Source organism: Podarcis tiliguerta (genome assembly GCF_965153285.1).
Source record: "Podarcis tiliguerta genome assembly, chromosome: 8".
NCBI lineage: Eukaryota > Metazoa > Chordata > Lepidosauria > Squamata > Lacertidae > Podarcis > Podarcis tiliguerta.
Window position 1 is genome coordinate 61579505 of NC_139541.1, and position 20016 is coordinate 61599520.

The following is a 20016-nucleotide window of genomic DNA, read 5'->3' on the forward strand; positions in this document are numbered from 1 at the left end:
AACGTTTTGTCACAGACCCCATTGGTGTAGACCAGGTGTGGGAACCATTGGCCCTCCAGATGTTGCTGAACTATAGTTTCTATAATTCTTGGCTATTGGGCATGCTTGCTGTGGCTGATGGGAACATCCAGAAGGCCAAATGTTTCCCACACACAGATACTGCTTCTTGTTATCTACTTTGGGGCAGTGGAGGGGAGGTAGTCTGTACACTGAATTAACTTAGGAAAATAATATAAAAGGGCTGGCGAGGGGAAAGGTTTCATGCAGATTTAAGGGAGATGGGTGTGTGGGATGGAAAGGGTTTGGGAGTGTTTAAATGATGATTCACTTGTAGAGTTCTGTACCCGAGGGGAGATAAGGAGTAAACATTGAGCTTGTGTCTTCATCTCTTTGGTCTGAGAGAAAAGGTACCAAGGGAAATTGGAGGTCCTGTGTTCAGCTTCAAACACCCACTGGCTGCTGGGCCAATGCCAGAGCTCGGCATAACCAAGTAGGAGGCCATTTTTCTGAGAGCCAAATTGGAGCCAGATGTCAGCGGTTTTTCAGACTGTCTATGAGAACATAGGAAGCTGCCATATACCACATTAGACTGATGGTTTGTTTAGCACAGTATTGTTTGTTCTTGCAGTGTTTCTCTTTTCAGTGCAGTATTACTTACCTGTAATACCAAATTCAGGTGGAGAGTAGACAGAAATGGTATTAAAATGGGATCTCCGAGTATCAAGTAGGAGGTATTGGCATGTAGGAAGCAGGCTCATTTATCTTTTCTTGCAGGTATCTCTTCTCCCACCTTAACGATTTTTCAGCCAGCAAAGACATCATCTGGCTGTGTGGAGATCTAGCAGAGATTATGAAAGTGGTAAGTTGTTCAAAGACAATGCCTATAATGTGTATTTTCTGGGAAGCTTAGCTTTGGCCCTCTCTGGGAGAATAAGTGCCTATTTGTGCCACCAGCTGAAAGTATTCTGAAGGCCAGAATGTCCAGTGGGTCTTTGACTGCCATAAATCTTTGTACTACTATCCAGAGGTGATTAGCTGCCCTGCAATGGCAAGGCAAGTGACTTGGGTGTGCTGGCTCTGTTGGGTCTTCTCTAGTCCTTTCTCACTCTTAGCAAGCTGGGCTTACATGTTTTGGGGGCCATAGGCTTTATAGATGCAGGTTGTGCTGTGACTCCAGAAACTGAAACCACCTCTATGCTGTTGAATCCAGTTGCTGGGAATCACAAGTAGGAAAAGCCCTGCTGATTCGGTGTGCTCAGATCCTGTTTGCGGGCTTCCCATGAGCTGAATGCTTGACTTGAAATGAGTTTGGTCCACAGGAGGTTGTGGACTTTCCAACACTATGTGAAGAATTCATAATTCAGCATGCTTTAGGAGGGGTTGGACAGATGTTTTCCCCAAATATGTGCTGTACCCTATGACGATTTGCTGACGGCTCACCACAGATGGGGATGCACCTTATCACAGGCTTTCCCCATATGCAGGACACACCCAGACTATCATGTGGTTTGGTGAAATTGAAGCTGGTTTTATTTTTGTGCCTCTTGAGCTGGTCTAATGCTCCCACACCATGGCCACATACTTAACTGAAGCCTCACCCTGGGACATGGTGAGTTGTGATCCAGTTACATTGTCGAGAGCGTTCGTAAGACTTCCTCCGTATGTCCCAAATTCTTTCCCACCAACACACAGAAAGGCAATTTAATATTGATTTCCTTCGCTCCATTTGGACAGTGCACCATAGGTTAGAACATATATCCTGATTTGAGCCTCTCGGTGTACAGGTGATCAAACTATGATTTCATTTTTGGTATGTTTGGCATTCCTGTTTCAGGGGAGGAGTAGCAGACCAACTATGGTTTATCATTTCAGGCATCCACACTATAGCACCTCCTTCATTTAGGTGTCCCTGTGTGTATTCTCCATTCAGTGCCTGAGGCCTTATTCTGAGTGCCAAATGTGGTTCAAAGAGTGTCTTGCCCAGTTGAAGAACCTAATTGTGAAATACTGTACCTTCCCTAAGGAGGCTGTGGTTCTTTATTCTTTTTGGTGTTTTAAACAGAACATGCATGGCTGTGAGTTTTCTTTTCTCCTTTCTATCTAGCTATCTTTTAAGTATTCCTGTGATCTGCTTTTGTTTGCTGTTATAGTAATTGGAAGAAATTACAATGGTGTTTTACTTTGTTTTTTGGACTTTGTGTGAAGTGTTTTGTGTGTTAAAATGTAACTCATTTGGAGTTTATGCTTATGAGGAAAAGTGGGCTGTAAGTTTGAATAACAACAATAATAATCCATAGGGAAACTTCATTAACTGTGGTTTGGTGTGATTTCAAAACTGAGGTTGTGTAAACACCATTCATTTAAAACCTGCCCCCAAGAATGTTGAGCACTGTAGTTTAAGGGTGCTGGAAACTATAGCTCTATAGTGCTAAACAACAGTTCCCATTATTCTTTTTGAGAGATGGCGCTTTAAATATATTGTATGTACATAGCTGAGCTGTGTTAAGAAACAGTCTGCAAATTGGCCTGAAGTTTAATGAGCCTCCTGCAGATACTATTGCATCAGGAGGTTTGTTTTATGATGTAAGAACTGGGTCAATCCTTCGGAACTCCCTTCCACAACACATGAGACAAGTGCTGTCTCCATTGTCATTTCAATGTTTTCAAAAAACCTTCCTTTTTCAACAAGCCTTTTAAGTGGAGATTCTTCTCCCGGTCTGTGTTTGTGTTGGATTTGAAATTGGATTGATGTTTTTATTGTTAATCCCTTAGTTTAGGGTGATTCCTAGGAAACTGTTCAGAAAGGAAATAAAGGCTGTGTGTAAAGCACATTCGAAGTACGTTCCCCGCCTCAAAGAATTCTGGGCCCTGTAGTTTGTTAAGGGTTTCTGGGAATTTTAACTCTGGGAGGGGTAAACTACAGGGCCCAGAATTCTTTGAGAAAAAGAACATGTTTTGAGTGTACTTTAAAGGTACGCTGCTCCAGAAAGATGATCGCCCCCATGTTTGGGTCAGAGAGGCCACCCATCTGTGGGTTGTAAGGTGCCAAGCTCTGTGGCTCATTGTTGGCTGACAGAGCATGAGACACCCTATTCTGAACTTGAATGAACTGAGGGAAATGGCAGCTGACCAGAAATGGGTGGGAGGAGTGAGACCGAGAAGAGTGAGGTAAACAAAACTGGACGGGGGTGAGGGAGCGACTTGTTTTTTGTAGAAATAATCCAGTGAGTCACGCTTTGGGATCGGGGTCAGGGCTGGATAGCTGAGTTTGGGGAATCTCCATTTTTAGTTGGATGTAGCCCAGTGAAAGGAAGCATATGTGCTGAGGGGAGACAGAGAGAAAGTCTCTTCAGGGAAGCTTTTACAGGTAGGCACAGCTATAGGTAGCTTCTTTGTAAAATGTTCCTTCTCTGTGTGACCTTCTGCGATGGAATCTGTGGAATGAGCTGGAGGGACTTGATGACAAATGGTCCTACTGGAAAATCCCGCCAGCACTAGACGAGAGCATGGGAAAGGAAAGGAAGGAAAGTGTGAAGGTCGTAATAGCAAGAAATTGTCAAAAGCTCCATGCTATAGATTTCTTAAAAGAGCTGGGAGCGGAGGGGAGGGGCCTGACAAGGTGTGCCATGTTGCAGAAGAAACTAAAGAATTTGGCTTCTTTAAGTAGAAGTACCGTAGCTAGAAACCTGAGGTGAGTTCCCCGCTCCCATTGTAGTATTATAAGTGGAAACGTTTTACCTCTACTAAAACCATTTGATATTTAGGGGTGTCCTACCAGGTGAATGATATTTTATAGCATTTTGAAGCAAAGGTTTTGTGTGTGTGAGAGAGAGTTTGTATCTGTTTAGGGCTGTATATACCCTGTACATTTGAAGCACATTTAAAGCACACACACACACCAAGAACCCTGGGGACTGTAATTTGGTAAGGGAATTGTAGCTGTGTGAAGGGTAAATTACAGTTCACAGGATCCATGGAGTGGGTGTGCTTTAAATATATGGTGGGCATGCAGCCTGTATTGTTCGTTCTATAGTGCTTTTAAGATAAAAAACATACAAATGACCAGGAAAGAAGAATGTGCCCAACGCATTTTGACAGATGGGAAGGGAAGCTGGGAATGTGGTGGGAGAAGGTCTTCATTCAGCTGTGATCTGCAAACCATCTCCAGCCTGTAGGGTAGGACTTAGATGTGTGTATTCTGAAAATTTCATATTCTTTCATAGCGTCTCTTAGTACTCTGCTTTTCACTCTCTTCCTTTTTTCCCTTCCCCACTTCCCACAAGTATTTGATTTGTTTGTGTAGTTGGGTTCCTGTCATTAGTATTTGCTGGGAAATCTGAGTCTCTGGTCCTGAGACTTGGGGCTTGAGCCTGGGAGCCTGAGGGTGGTGCGTGCTGGAGAAGGGGGCAGAGACTTTAAAACTTAATGTTTGTATTTTAAAGACATCTCAAGACTCCTTCTAATTGTGCTCCAGTGTGGGATTGTTGTATCTTCAAACTGTCTCTATTTAACTGGAACAGTCTCTGAATTCTGGCGCCTGTCTCTGATAATGCATTGTCTCCATTTTGCCCTTTTGCTGGATGCATGTATGAGAGCCAGTATGGTGTAGTGGTTAGAGTGGAGTTGCACTAGGACCTGGGAGACCCACGTTCAAATTCCTCACTCAGCAGTGAAGCTCACTGGGTTATCTTGGGCCAGTCTTTTTCTCTCAGTCTGGCCTACCTTACAGGGTTGTTGTGAGGATGAGATGAGGAGAGGGAGAACTGTTTGTGCCACTTTGAGCTCCTTGGAGGAAAGCTGGGATATGAGCTTTGTGGCTGTTTAGGGTTTTTAACTCTGGTCTCCCAGGTCCTAGTCCAGCACTCTAACCAGTGCACTTTCTCTCTCCTTTAAGGGGGGATCTAAGGGGATATTTTAAAAATCCATTGGATCAGCATGTGGTGAGCAGAACAGTAAATAGTCATTTTACCTCCAGTATAATTGCATCCAAAAACACATCATTTTGTGGAATGTGTACCTCCCTCTGAGATGTGTGCATGGCATTACTTGGAACCTAATACCCTACATTAACTGGGGGAAGGTCAGTGCTTGAAGATAAGATGCCCTAGTGTGATCTTTCTTGATCCTGGAATACCATTGAGTGGAACACACATGATTGATGACTGCGCAATCTTTCTGGCTGTCATAGCTGAAAGCCAGATCCCTCAGGGCAACTTGCCTCCAATGCACACGCATGCAGATGCACGCTTGTGCACATTTAAGATGCCATGTGTGCACAGCTTGATGAGACTTGCCTTGAGTTGTGGATAGCAGATGAAAAGACAGAGCTGTCCTCTATAGTACAGCTTTCCTCAACCTGGTGCCCTCTAGATTGTATTTTGAACTACAGTTGTGCTGGACTGGGCTGATGAATGTTATATACCAAAACATCTGGAGGCCACCAGATTTTGGAAAACTGTTTTAGTCTCTCTCACACCAAAAAACCCCCTGAAATTCATTAATGGTGTTCTTATTTTTCTATGTGTGTTTTTAATGCTGCAGGGAATATGGTCAGTGGTATGCCATGTGGAAAATATATCCATCCCTTGATGACCCTAGAAGGAAGCTGAGCCAAACCTAGGATCTAGCCATTACCCACCATTCTCATGGCTCCTCCAGATATTCTATTTGCTTAGCATTCAGCTTGATTTGCTTGCACAAAACTTGCATGGTAGTTGGAAAATGCCCAGCCTTTACCGAGTGTTATTCTGATTTGTTTACAAGGCAGTTATCTGACAATGGACATTATCCTGATTTCCTTGCAGGCTTGTCTACACATCTTCCTGTTGATCATTTGTTCATCCACACATTTTGGTGCATTTCCCCATCACTTCCCTAACTGCAGAAAGCCCTTTGGGGCCAAGCACTTTAATTGTGCAAACCTAAGTTTCTGGTATGGGCCTGCAAGATAAGGACCGCCTGGAGGCACCCAGAGTTAGGAGTGTGGATGAAGCAACTGGCGGGGGTAGGCATTGGAGGGAATTAACATGCAATATGTACTACACCTGCGCAGGTGAGCTTGTTTCCCTGGTCACTGGTACACTCAGAGACTCCCTGCTGTTTCTGAATGAACAATTGCTTCCAGGCTGTTGCTATCTTTGGGTGGGTTTCAGTCACATACTGGCGAATTCAAGCTATCCAGTTATTGTTGACTGAGAGGTCTTGTGCAACAAACCTGCTTCTCCAAAATGATCAGACTTTTCATGATAAGCGAAGTGATGAGTAAATCCAGAGGAAAGTGTGGGATCACACTTGCTTTGCTGCAGCAGCATTTAACCTCCCCATAAACAAATCAAGAATGGATTCTCATTGAATAAACAACCGTGTCTAATCTCCCTGCAAACAAATCAGGATGAATGATCAGGTGAACAGGTTATCTGGAAGGACCCTAGTTCTTACCTGTTTCTGGGATAGTTTGAAGAGTCTAGCTTGGTTTTCTTTGTACTTGCAGGACTGCACTGTGTCTGAGAGGGAGGACCGGATTTTACTGATTGTAAGTACTGCAATCTGCAGATGGAATGCGTTATGAGATGAGGCCTGATGTGGAATCTTGCTTTAAATTCTTGGGCTGACAGCTTTTTTTGGGGGGGGGCGGGTTCAGGTCCCTTTATTCTAAATTGGACATTGTCAAGTACACAAGCCCCCTCAGATGGCCAAGTATGTTTTACTGGCATGGGAAATGTGTCTATTGCCTCTGTTCTGGACTTGTGCACACCAGGGATGTACAGCAGAAAATGTTCCAAAACAGCATATTTCCCATTTCTTAAGTTCATTAGGGATGATGAATGCATGCCAACTCCAAGCTTGACAATTTCAAAGTTTTGCTTTTGTTTACTAGATACAGATAAAACAGCTAAACTAGATCATTCTGTACAGTGGTACCTCTAGTTACGAACTTAATTCGTTCCAGAGGTCTGTTCTTAACCTGAAACTGTTCTTAACTAGAGGCGTGCTTTCGCTAATGGGGCCTCTTGATGCTGCTGCACCACTGGCACATGATTTCCGTTCTCATCCTGGGGCAAAGTTCTCAATTCGAGGTAACTCTTCCAGGTTAGTGGAGTTTGTGACCTGAAGCGTTTGTAACCTGAGGCATTTGTAACTTGAGGTACCACTGTAGTTGATATGATGCCTTCTAGATGTTGTTGGACTACAGTTCCCATCATCCATGACCATCGGCCATGCTAGCTGATGGAGTGCAGCAACATCTAGAGCGCACCAAATTGTGGAAGTCTGAAACAACCTATTGATTTATATATATTTAAAAAACTGAATAGTATGGAGTGAGTAAACTGGGAGCAATTATTTTTCTTTCAAAATTGAACACTTGGCGTAATCTAGGTAAATAGCATAGTCTTACTATGGAGTAAGCTGCATTTGGGAAATAGCAGGATAACCGGTCTGCATCTTGCTTCCTGACCCAGGTCACATCCACACCATACATTTAAAGCATGTTGATTCTCACTAAGAACCCTGGGAAATGCAGTTTGTTAAGTGTCCTGGGAATTGTAGCTCAGTGAGTTCCCAGGATTCCTTGGGCGAAGCCATGACCATGAAAGTGCTGTAAATGTGCTATAAATTTATGGTGTGCATGTAACCTCCTGGTTAGCAAATGCATTTTTAAAAAATCAGGGTAGGGGAAGATATAGGAGGATCCTGTGCCTCCAATTGCATTTGTTTTTACCTCTGTCAGAAGGTTCATAATCCACCTGGCTTCTTCTAAAAGAATGAGTTTTCCCCTCTTTGCACCTTGCAGGGCAGACACATCTCAGGAATCTGTGAGCACATCTTGAATTACAGTCCAGCTGAACTCCTGCATCGAACTGCCATCTTGGAGACAGTGGAACTTGTGGCAGCAGGTCCAGAGGACAGTCTGGTGAGCCTGGCAGGCTATTTTATGTTTTGTTTTGTTGTTTTGTTTTGTTTTGTTTTGTCTTGCAAGGCTGTCGCAGGCAAAAGAGCTGAGTGCAAAGCCCCCACCCACAGTTATAAAGTGCATATCCAGCACTTATAAAGGCGGGTGTGATATTTGGCTGCTTCAGCATGAAATAAGAAACAGGAGCAGGAAATCAATAATAAATAATAATCACAACAACTAGCACTTACCTCCCGACTGGAGGGAATGGGAAAGTCCCACAAAGCAACATGATGCAGCTAAACAGCATTTTGTGCTGCTCAGCTTTATCTATACTGACTGGCAGCGCCTCTTGAGTGTCTTTCTCAGGGAGTGCCTTTCTTGAGTGTCTTTTGAGGGAGTCTTTCTCAGCCCTACCTGGAGATGCCAGGAATTGAACTCAGAACCTTTTGCATGCAAGGCAGGTGCTCTGGCCCTGAGCTGTATGGCTTTCCCTGTTTATGTATGTCTGTCAAAGCTGGGTTGGCTAAGTAAAATGTCACGTCCCTCTCCTGCAACCTGGAAGCCCCCAGAATAATTGTCCTTTATTGAAAGAATGTTGACCTTCATCACGGGCAGGGTGAATGAACTCTTCTCCCTCCTCCCTTTCAGTTGTCTTAAGCAGAGTCAGGCAGGGATGTTGTTGGGTACTTAAAAGCAGTGAGCCCATGACATAAAATTGCTTCTGGGCAAATTAAGACAGCTGGAGCTTCACTGTTACTGTGCTCTAAGCACACCTAGCTGCCCTGTAAACAACGGGTGTTTTTAAACAAAACAAAGATTATAGAGAAGAAAGGACAGGAGATCTGGGTGTCAGTGCAAAAACCCCAGGGCTCATGCTGTCTGCCCCCCCCCCCCCCGCCCAAGACAGGCGTCTAGTCAGTTAAGCCCATCATTGCCTATTCTGCAAACTGATCCTTTTAACCAGAGATACTGGGGATTTCACCTGCAAACTTCTGCATGCAAAAGCAGGTGCTCTGCTGCTGAACTACAAGTCTTATTCTGCTGATATACCAAGATGCCTTATACTGAGTCAGGCTGGGAAACCAGGGTTCAAATCACTACTCGGCCATGAAGCTCATTGAGTGACCTTGGGCCAGTTACTGTCTTTTAACCTAGGCTACTTCAGGGGTTGCTGTGTGGATGAAAATGGGGAGAGGGAAAACCATGTATGCCACCTGGAACTCCATGGAGGGATAAATATGTGAATATTTATGGGTCTCCAAAGCCTCAGATACGGGTCTTTCCCAGCCCAGCCTGGCATTGCTGGGAACTGAACCAGGCAACTTTTGTGTGCATAGTTAATGCTCTTTTACTGAGCTAAGATCTCTTCTGCCACCGTCTCAGTGACCATGTCTGTTACATCTTTTCCTCTTCAGGGCATTGAGATTAAGTCCTCGCCCACCTGTCTCCATTTCATATCAGGAACTGCCCCAGAGGTGAGTCAGAAAGAAGATACAGGGGTTATTTGTGTCTTAGGGGCATTCCCAGACTGTCACTATATTTCACAGGGATCCGGTTTCATGCTGACAAATTGAAGATACACAATTATAGTTGACTGTGGGAGGTCTTGTGCAACAAACCTGCTTCCCTGAAACCTCAGACTTTTCATGCTAAGGAAAATGCACTGGAAAGTTTGGGATAAACACTTGCTTTGGTGCAACGTCATCTGTCCTCCCTGTGAACCAACTGGCATAAATGCTCATAGCCAGCATCACCTCATCTCCTCACAACAAATCAGGATGAATGCTTAAGCAGGTCGCCTTGAAACGCACTCTGGGTTTTCCCATAGGGAAGAAGGGAGCATTAACTTAGGTCCCAAAATAGTGCCCTGCCCTGCCCCACCACAGTGACTTCAGGTCTCTGAAATGAGCCTGTGTGGGAAGCCTAGCAACTCATCTAGAGGTGGGGGAGCTCATATTTCTTCCTCAGATTGTGCCAGGCAGAACGTGGCTTAGCCCACCTGCTTTGCTTTCTCCCCCCCCCCCGACAGTGACTCTGCGTCATCCGAAGCTTGGCCAAAACCTTGGCGTGTGTGCGTGTGTGTGTGTGTGTGCGCACGCTGTTCAGCCCAGCTAGTTTCTTCATTCCTTTGCCTCCTTGCTGAGCAGGAATTACCCCAAAGGTCAGAGCTTGAAGTTAATACTTAATCCCCTCTGCAGCAACTCCCCAGCCCTCCCCCAGTCTCAACTTTCACTGTCCAAGAAAACTGCTTACTTGGATTTGTCGAAGAGTGAGAGTGTCCAGGTTGCCTCCTTCTCCCTTCCGGCAAAGGAGATCTTGACCTTGTTTGTTTGTTTGCTTGTTTGTTGCACGTGTTGCTCCCTTCCAGTCCCCGGCTGAGCACTGCAGCAGCGGGATCCTTCCGGGGGACGAGATAGTGCAAGTCAACAACCAGGTGGTGGTAAGTGTGGGCCTCTTCCTTATTTGGCTCTGTGGCTGACTACTTGGGCAGGACTAACTAGGATGCTAAGTTGGCTACTGCGGTGGGCCGCAGCCAAATTCAATGGGTCTTCATTAATGCCAGGCTCAGATTTTCCTCCTGCGATGCTGCTGCTTGACTGCCTTGTCTTGTTTTGATGTGGGTTTGGTAGCAGTGATAGAAAGTCGTGGAGGCAGAGCATAGCCGTCGTGGCTAGTAGCTATTGATGCCTTTATCCCCCATGAATTTGTCTAATCCTCTTTCAAAGCCATCCAGCTTTCAGACAAATTTGCGGAAGACAAGATAGGCTATCCGTGCTTCATCTCCTTAAAAATGGCAGTTGGTTTCCTCCTATAGGTAAATTTGCAGCTAGCAACTGGTGAGTGCAGCAGCTCAGGCCTTTAGCCAGAAATATTGTGGTGGTGAGGAAGCCTAAGGGTACACAGAAAGTTAATTAATTGTGTGACACGTCAGTAACAATTTTTAAAATAAATCTTAGGTGCCTAGTGCTTGCCAAAATCAACAAATGATCTTCTGGCATCTTAAGACTAATACATTTTAACGTGGCACAAACTTTCAGGGGCTAGAGGCTCAGCAGGCATATGAAGTGTAATCCTCAGTTGCAGATGGATGGATGCAGAATGGCTAGTGTTGCACATGGAGTAAGCAGAGGAGAGAAGGAGCTGAAATGCAAACTGTACAGATAGTGGAAGTTTGGTTTGAGCTAGAATGTGTGCAAGATAAGCAGGGTGGTCCTCTACAACAGCCCGGAGAGGTGATAAAACAATCAACTTTGGCAATGCTGAGTTAACTAACCTTTGAATGGGAAAGGAAACTATTATCTCTATTGAGACCCAAATGAATAGATCAAACTTCAGGAATTGCAATTCTTCCATTTGCTGCTGGAGCCCCCCACTCCCTTTGAAATTCCTTTAAGATCACTGACAGAGTATGCTGGCACACTAAAATGTTTTGGGTTTTTTTACTGGTTTATGAATATTGCCAGTTCTGTCAGTGTTTTAATCCCAGAGCTTTTGCATAGGGCCAGCCTTATCATTAGGAATTGCGAGGCAGCCACCTGAGGCAGTGGATATGGGGTGGGGAGTGGTGCTGATGTGTTGGAGCAGGATTGGCCCATGATGTTTCGCTGCTGAAGTTTAACAGTGTGTGGTTTAACAATCAAGCCCTCTCCCCAGGGAACTCTGGGAATTGTAGCTTTGTGGAGGGAGCAGAGGTCTCCTAACAACTCAGCACCCTTAGTGAGGATTCTTTGAGGGAAGTCATGACTGTTTAAAGTGGTATGATACCACTTTAAATGTCTAGTACAGATGAGGCATATGACTAAGCTAGCCTGGTGCTGTTCCATCACCGGTGTTAAAATAAGATGTGCCCAAGCCCTGAATTTTGCAGCCCTCGTTTAACTTAATTTATTTGACAATTGTTGTTTTTATTTACAGTATTTGTAAACTGCCTTTCTACATTGGCTCACCAAATAATAGCGTAGATAGATAGATAAATACAAAAATATTTCAAATAAAATAATGTTGAAAAATGTGAAATTTAAAGAAAAGCACTTTGAAGCTAAAAAATATCATTAAAGGCAAGACAATCTGTCAACCATGTAGGTGGGCTGGACCCGGATGAATCTGGTGAAAAAGCTTCTTGAAACATCAAGTCAGGTGACTTTGGTGCTGAAGAAAATACCACTCGTTTTCCCAGGGACTCCTAGTTCCCCTGAGTCTTCTCCTCTACAGCAGAAGGTAAGCGAGGCCTAGAACAGCCCAAAAGCCACATTTCCCTGTGGTTACCGCTCTGGGGAGCTGCTTCCCAGTGGTGGGTGAGGCCAGAAGCAAACATGGGTGAAGCAAAGGACAGGACTCTTACATTGTACAGTAGGTAGCGTTCATTCTACAGGAAAGACAAAGGTTTTTGCACCTCCATATACCTCCATCCTGCACCCAGGCATGCAAGAGGCATTATCCCTATTCAGGGACATATTCCAGCCTAGAACAAGCACCTGAGGGCCTCCTGAGATCTCTGTGAAGCTGCCCCATGTGGTAAACCACTGAACATCAGCTAGCAGCTTCTCAGATCACGGACTGACTCCACCTCCATTTTTGGCATAGGAGCCTCCTGGAAAGGAGGTTATGCACTCCCTCCTTCCCTGGAGTTTTAAAGCAGAGGATGGGTGGCCACCTGTCATATATGATTTAGTTGAGATACTTGCATTGCAAGAGGTTGGACTAGATGACCCTCAGGGTCCCTTCCAACTCTACCATTCTATGATTCTAGGGGTGTTTATCTGATTACTCCCTGTATAAGTCCTGACAAGATCTTCTAGAGCCAGACCTACTGCTGCTTATCATCATTATCATTATTATTGTTATTTATTTCCCTCCCTTCAACCTAAGGTCCCTGGGTGGGTAACAATATTAGAAATGGTTCAAAACAACTTAAAATCACAGAAAGAAGGTGGGTCCTAAAAATATGCACCTCAGGTGTCAAAGGCCAGGTAAAGAGGTGTGTCTTCAGCATTGGATGAAGCAGAGCTGGAGTGGTCGCCTTAGACCATATCTTTGCAGCTATGGGTTGCTTACTCTGAAGTGAGCAAAAAGGAAATTCAAGTGCTTCAGAGTCTTAGTAATCTCACATTTCCAAATAAAACTGTGACTAATTTGCTCATCCTTCCTTGTCAGGCTTTTTTTTTTATGACTCCCCTGGAGTGTCATTTCCGACCCAATGGAAAGGCGAAAGCAACATCTCAACAATATACCGAAGGCACAGTGTAGACTGTCCCCTTGACTGTAACAGATAGGTGACTTTTGTCTGTTCATTCCATAGGTGCTGGAAGGTTTGTTTGATGTTGTGGAACCCCTGAGCTTGCACAGTGATGAGTCTGCGACTAGTTTTGGTTCTTCAACTTCCAGGTTAGGAATCCAACATTTCTGGGGATTTTAGAGTTTCGGGCCCACTACTGTGCTATGTAGATATTGACATGTGGACTGTGGGTCTGGTCCATCAAGGATTGCTTTCCCTATCACAGAAAGTGTGGTAATTTTTGTGCCAGGGGATGGGGCAGTGGGCAGCAAGTTTGCTGTATGAGTCAGCTTTAAATGCTCATCTTGAATTTGCTAGTATGTGGTCAAATGCCGCCCCAAAATGGCGACACTCCAGAAGTGCCCTAAGTTGGTGGGTCATCACTGCATCCTGTGGGAGCAAATTCTGTATAAGCAGACATTTTGTGAGGATGCCCTTCATTTTCTCTGTCCTGAGTCTCCCAACTTCTTCAGCTTCACTGGATTACCCCCAGGGTTCTGTAGACTTGACTTAGAAGCTGTAACAAAATCTGCAGCTTAGTGAGTTCTGGTGATGTCACACTGTACTCATACTTTCAGTGGGAACGAAACTGCAAAGGGTTGTGCTGGAACTTGCCCAGAGAGGGGCATTCTCTGGTTCAACGCGCAGATGGAGTATCTCTTGAATAAATTAGTGACCTTTCCCCCTTCCTGTTGCGTAAACCAAGGTCTGTCCGAGTTTAAACATCCCAAGAATAAAATATTTTCCATCCTCTTGGCCTCTCGCTCAGCAGAAACTAGGGGCAGAGGTACTTAGAAAATCCCTTTGTGATCTCATGCTGCAGGGAGGGCTATCTTGAGGGCTGTTGCATGGAAGATGGAGCAAGCTTGTTTTCTACTGCCCTAGAGGGTAGGACTTGAACCAGTGGCTTCAAGTTACAGGAAAGGAGATTCTGACTAAACGTCAGGAAGAGCTGTTTGACAGTGGAACAGACTCCTTCGGAAGGTGGTGGACTCTCCTTCCTTGGAGGTTTTTAAGCAGAGGTTGATGGCCATCTGTCATGGATGCTTTAGCTGAGATTCCTGCATTGCAAGGGGTTAGACTAGATGACCCTTGGGTCCAGCTCTACAGTTCTATGATTCTATCTCGGGCATAATCAGTGCTTTTTTTCTAAAAAAAAATATTTAGGAGCACTCTCATTTTGACTCAAGAAAATCACCAGTTTATAGTTTAAATCGGGGGGAATAAATACAGTAAAAGGACAAAAGGACAAAGTTTCACAAAATGTTTAGGGGTATGCAGAACCCTGTGTGTCCCCCAGGGAAAAAAAGCACAGGGCATAACCATTCTTGTTTGAATTTTGCTAGAACCTTGAGAGAATTAAGGATTGTAATGCTTCAGAGCGCACACACAGCTCAAGAATTTCTTTTCGGGACCAGAACTAATCTTAGTTTTCACCCATGAATCTACTCCTGGTTCCCCCACCCTCAAATGTTCTTCCTTTCAGTAACCTAATTTGGAAGGGAAAGTATTTTTTTGTTGCTGCTGTTTTAAGCAAATGGTTGTAAAACAAAACAAAACAATTACAGATCTACTGCAAATTGCCTTGGAATCTAGGGATTCTGCCTGTCCTAGATTTCTGGTGGTTAGGGAGAATAGCTGTGTGTGTGTGTGTGTGTGTGTGTGTGTGTGTGTGTGTGTGATGGAGAGCCAAGATCTCTCAAGGTGTGGTGTTAAGGGAAGAAGGGCAAGGGGGGGAAGGCAGGGGCAAACATCCAGCTCTGTAGCTGTCTGGGTCCCAGCATATTTTGCTGCCGAATCGGCATTTGCTGGACTCCTTCTTGTGGCTGAAGTGCCAGACAACTGGGATCTGAAGTTCTGGTAAACAGTGCACAGCTGCTATGAAAGATAGAGCTCCAAGTTTGTTTGTTTTGTTTTCTTTCTTTTCTCCTTTAAAAGCATGACTGCTGAGGTGGATGGGAGACCGGATTTTCTTCTAGGTCTCCCTGCTGATGAAGAGGAGCAGGAAGCAACCAATTCATGGCATTCGGACGGCTCTCTAGAAGAAGCTTCTGGGGCAGGTAAGGATTTGGACATTGGCTTGCTGGTGGTGGACACACTGATGCTGGACTGAATCTCCCATCAGTCGCAGCCAGCCTAGCCAGCGGTCAGGGATGATCGAAGGCAAGAAGATGCCTTACATCAGTGATGGCCAAACTCGGCCCTCCAGCTGTTTTGGGACTACAATTCCCATAATCCCTGACCTGTTAGCTAGGGATGATGGGAGTTGTAGTCCCCAAACAGCTGGTGGCCAAGTTTGGCCATCCCTGCCTTACATGAAGCAAGAGCATAGCATTGTCTCACTGACTGGCTGTGACACTGTGGGACTTCGGACAGGGGACATTTGCTGCCCTGCTGGAGAATCTAGGTCAGTGTTTCCCATACACTGGTCTCCAGCTGTTTTCGGACTACAATTCCCATCATCCCTGTCTTGCTAGCTAGGGATGATGGGAGTTGTAGTCCAAAAACAGCTGTAGACCCAAGCTTGGGAAACACTGATCTAGGTACTAAACCAGGAACTTTATGCATGCAGAGCAGCTGTTCTGCCACTGGGCTGCAGTCCTCTCACTATTTGAGCATTTTTAACGAAGCTTTTTATCAGCTTGGGCTGGCTCATTACCTGTGGCCTTCTCTAGAGCGTAGAGGTCTCAGGTGTGCTTTGCTTACATCCAGGCTAAATTACTGTCGTGCACACTACTCACAACAAAGAAATGACAACTGGTGCAGAATGTGGCAGCTAGAATGCTTGTTGGAGTTAGTCATTTAGACCACATTATGCCTATTCTGTTCCCGTTTAAATTGTCTATTTGTTCCCAGGCCTAATTTGAGGCTGTGGTGTTAACCTGGTTCTAAACCATTTAGAGCAATCTTCACTCTAAAGGGTTTAACTCAAATCTGCCCCAGCCAGCACTTGGAGGGTGCTAGCTTGACGAAGGCTGATTTGAGGCTCTGGAGGTTGGCTTACAGCTGTACACAAACCTGCCCAAACTTTGAGATCAGCATCTGAGGCTGTATATTTTATTTATACTATATAGTGATTAATTTCAAATTAGCAGTTTACAAAGAATATAAGATATACATTGAATTGTCAATAAAAATAGAAGTTAAAGACAATGTTTTTTTCAGAAAAAAATATCAAAATATGAGTAAGATCAGTGGTTAAAAATAAATATTATGAACTAAAATTATAGATTAAAATACATGTCACCTTCACATGTTAGGATAGGCTTGCCTAAATGAACGTTTTTAGCATGCACTGAAAGGAACAAAATGCCTGCTTAATGTCAATGGGCAGGGAGTTTCAGTGGGTAGTAACTACTACACTGAAAGATTGGTGTTTTTCAAGTGCAGAATGAACATCATGTGGCAATTGTACAAGTTCCACTGGTCAAAGTCCTCATGTGGGCATACATAGGGTAAGGTGATCTTCCAAGTCAGCTGGTCCCAAGCTGTTAAGGACTTTATATACTAATAGTAACAACATGAACTTGTCCCTGTAACAAATTGCCAGTCAAGTGTCTGAATTACCATGTTACATGCAGACAGGATCTCACTCCTCTCAGTCAGTAGTCATGCTGCAGCATTTTGCACTAACACCAGGCTCCAGTGGAGCCCCACATAGATCGGGGTTGTTTTCATAGTGTAGAACTTCAGAATATGGTTTGCTGCTATGCTGTTATGGTATTGATATTTTTATAACTGTTGCAAACTGACTTGTTGAGGACAAGTGTGCAGAAAGGTGGGTTTTTACCGTAAATATCTAATGAACAAATGAATCCTTCTGGTGTAAAATCTTTTTCCAGGCTGATTAACTTATGAGCTTTGGTTTGGGTTTTTGACTTGTTCTTCCAGGTGCATTTGCTGAACCTGTGCGGGAAGGTGAGAGCCTTGTCAGAGTTGATCCTGAAGGATCCAGATCCGCTGATGCTGCTTCCCCTGCCAGACCCAGTACCTTGGAACTTGAATCAGAAGACTCCACAACCCCTGAGAATGGGTTTGTCAGAGGAATCAGAGGGCTGGGATCTGCAGATTCTTCCAAAGCGGTGAGAGTTGCATTGTGTTTTGCTTATTTCTAGGTTTTATTTAGACCCTTTGGCTTCAGGTCTAAAAAGGCCTCCCTGAATGACTGATGAAATAGAAACAAAAATGTAAACTAATTCAGCAGGAGCAATCCCAGCATTGTCTCCAGACTGTCAGCATTTTGCAGGAGCGATTCAGTCACATACTGTAAATTTGGGTTTCCGCAATTAAAGTGGATTAAAGCACCCTATTGCTCTGGAGCAACAAATTCACTTTACAAACAAAACAGGTCTTTGTGGCTAGAAAAGTGACAGGGAACTGCATAAAAAGTGTGGGATAGATGGTTGATCATTGGGAAGTCTAAGGGCATGTTCAATTTACTGCATCCAGTGCACTCCCACTGCTAGTTTTTAAAGCTACGTAGACATGTTAGCCACAATCCATATCAATCCTATGATTTCTTAACAAATGCTGCTATTTGGTGAGTCCCCCTCCCCCTTCAAACCAGTCTTAAACAAATTGTAAAACTGTGAGTTTGCGTTTCTACTGAATTGTAGTGTGTTTTCCCCACTCACTTTTTATTGTGATGTGGAGTGGCTGGCACCAGCAACAGGAACACTCAGCTATTCTTACAGATCCTGATAAATTGCTTTTCTCCCCCTCTCATCCTTTCAGGGCAGTGTTGAATATCGACGAAAGCAAAAAGGTGAGTACCGGTAACATCAATTCATCCTTCAATATTACAAGCATTTCAGCCTATGCTAAAGCTGTGTAACGTGTCCATAAATATATTCTGGTTAGAAGGAGGAGGAGAACAGTTCTTTCTTGTATTCACCAGACAAGGGAGGGGGGAACTTTTATGTCCCCCACGGGCCAGGTTTGACAGGTGGGTGGTCAGTCTCTTGGCATGATACCAGGTGACCCATGTTTGCCCTCGTGGTTGATCAGCTGATTGCCAGAGCTGCTTACAGCCACGCATGGGGAATGTTGTCCCAGAGTTATCTGAAGGATTATGAAGACTAGCAGAGCCTTCCCTTCCAGAGGCTCCTGCCCCCTTGAGAGAGCTGAATGCAATCTCTGAATGCAAGGGTAGTGTGCCTGTGGTAGTTTCTACAGCTGCATATTCTGGAGTGGCTGTGAGGTTACAGGGTCATCCTCCAAGTCCCTTGCAGATAGGGACCTGCCATCTGGAGGGCACCAGGTTGGTGAATACTGGTCTGGCGTAATGAGGAAGCCACAATTCTAGAGGCAACAGGAGAAGGGAAAGCAAGGAAATAATGAAAAGGAATGGGGTTGTGCTTGAAATTGGCAGTCCTGTTCTTTGTAAAGTGTCATGCACACAGATTTCAGTTTGTCTGAATCGGAGTCCTTCTCATGCCGTCCCTGGGTCCCTGAGGCAGGGGATGGGACACCTGGAACCCTGAAGAGGCACATTCTACACTGCAACATTTTGTTGCAGATACCTGTTACCTCGTCATATGGGATATGTAGACCAAACTCACACCCACACTGTATACATTTAAAGCTTGAGGCTTTCTCCAGAGAATCATGCTGGAAACTGTAGCTCTGTGGGAGTTAAACTACAGTTTCAAGGGTCCTTTAGGGGGAGCCTTGGCTGTTCAAGTGGTATTAATGTGCTTTAAACCTATGGCGACCAAAGCTGCATCCCTAGAAGGATGGGTTGCTCTTGGCCCTTCTATAAATGCCTCCCTAGAATAGAATCATAGAATCATAGAGTTGGAAGAGACCACAAGGGCCATCGAGTCCAACCCCCTGCCAAGCAGGAAACACCATCAGAGCACTCCTGACATATGGTTGTCAAGTCAGCAAAAGTTTTTTTTTTAAAGTGCTTGTGGTGGGAAAATCGCAAATTGAATACTATGAGCCTGATTTTTTTTTAGTGAATTGCATTGTGCATCCTGTCCTTCCTTTTTGTCATAATAACACACCCGCCCCCGCTTTTGTTGAGGAATGGCAACCCGACTGAGTCGCCGCCGAATCTCCTGCCAGGATCTGGGCCAGGTCGACTGCGATGGCTGGCTCCTTAAGAAGAAAGACCACGGGGGCTTCATGGCCCAGAAATGGAAGCGGTTTTGGTTCGTGCTGAAGGGTCAATCCCTCTACTGGTACAGCAACCCCAACGTGAGTGCATCGTAGGTCGCTAAGTATTTCAGAGAGTCATGGATCACCAAAGGGTAGCCCTGTTCGTTGTCGTCGTCGCTGCAACAGAGCATCTGTCCACGTTCAAGCTGTTAATCTACTTTCCCCTCATTTGAATTGGAATGGAATAGTCCACACATATTTGAACTTGTATATGAGGAGCAACTTCTGTCTTTTTTGTTCATATCAGTAGATGTTCGCTTTTGTGTTTGTCCCTGCCTTCTAATTTCTTGACTCCTTTATTCCAATTAAGTCCTGATGCGGCACATACACTCCCCCCTCCCTGCCTAGGAAGTGCGCAAAAGCACACAGTCAGGCAAGTGTAAATTCCCAGCACACACCTCTGTGGTTTTCTGGTTTTGTGCAAATTTGAGAGCCCCAAAGAAAAAATACATTTTTTCCTTCTTATTTATGTATTTATGTAATACTTTCTAATACCGCCTTTCTGCCTAGGCACTCAAAATGGCTTACAGTGTTAAAATACTAAAGCAAATGAACGCTATGAAACATAAAATTGGTCAGGGGAGGGAGCAGTCTGACTCTGGAGCTGGCCCCAATGTTGTTTTTGCCTGCCTGCCTCCCTCTCTTCTTACAGAGCAGAGAGTGTCCTATACAACATTCAAGATAC

General features: G+C 44.6%; 1 protein-coding gene across 2 annotated transcripts in view; it reads left to right on the forward strand.

Annotated features, from left to right (window-relative positions):
* The window catches only part of CNKSR1 (connector enhancer of kinase suppressor of Ras 1), a 31349-nt gene that overhangs the window by 3555 nt on the left and 7778 nt on the right, over window positions 1-20016 (forward strand). Inside the window, exons 4-14 of one of the 2 annotated variants that reach the window (XM_083455071.1) lie at window positions 775-859; window positions 6491-6532; window positions 7793-7912; window positions 9310-9369; window positions 10263-10334; window positions 11978-12112; window positions 13194-13279; window positions 15108-15229; window positions 17061-17251; window positions 17904-17934; window positions 19198-19370. In XM_083455071.1, the coding sequence (XP_083311197.1) occupies window positions 775-859; window positions 6491-6532; window positions 7793-7912; window positions 9310-9369; window positions 10263-10334; window positions 11978-12112; window positions 13194-13279; window positions 15108-15229; window positions 17061-17251; window positions 17904-17934; window positions 19198-19370 (1117 nt within the window). Of the gene's footprint in view, window positions 1-774; window positions 860-2960; window positions 3169-6490; window positions 6533-7792; window positions 7913-9309; window positions 9370-10262; window positions 10335-11977; window positions 12113-13193; window positions 13280-15107; window positions 15230-17060; window positions 17252-17903; window positions 17935-19197; window positions 19371-20016 lie in introns of those variants that run through there. The other variant, XM_083455072.1, reaches the window with a different exon arrangement.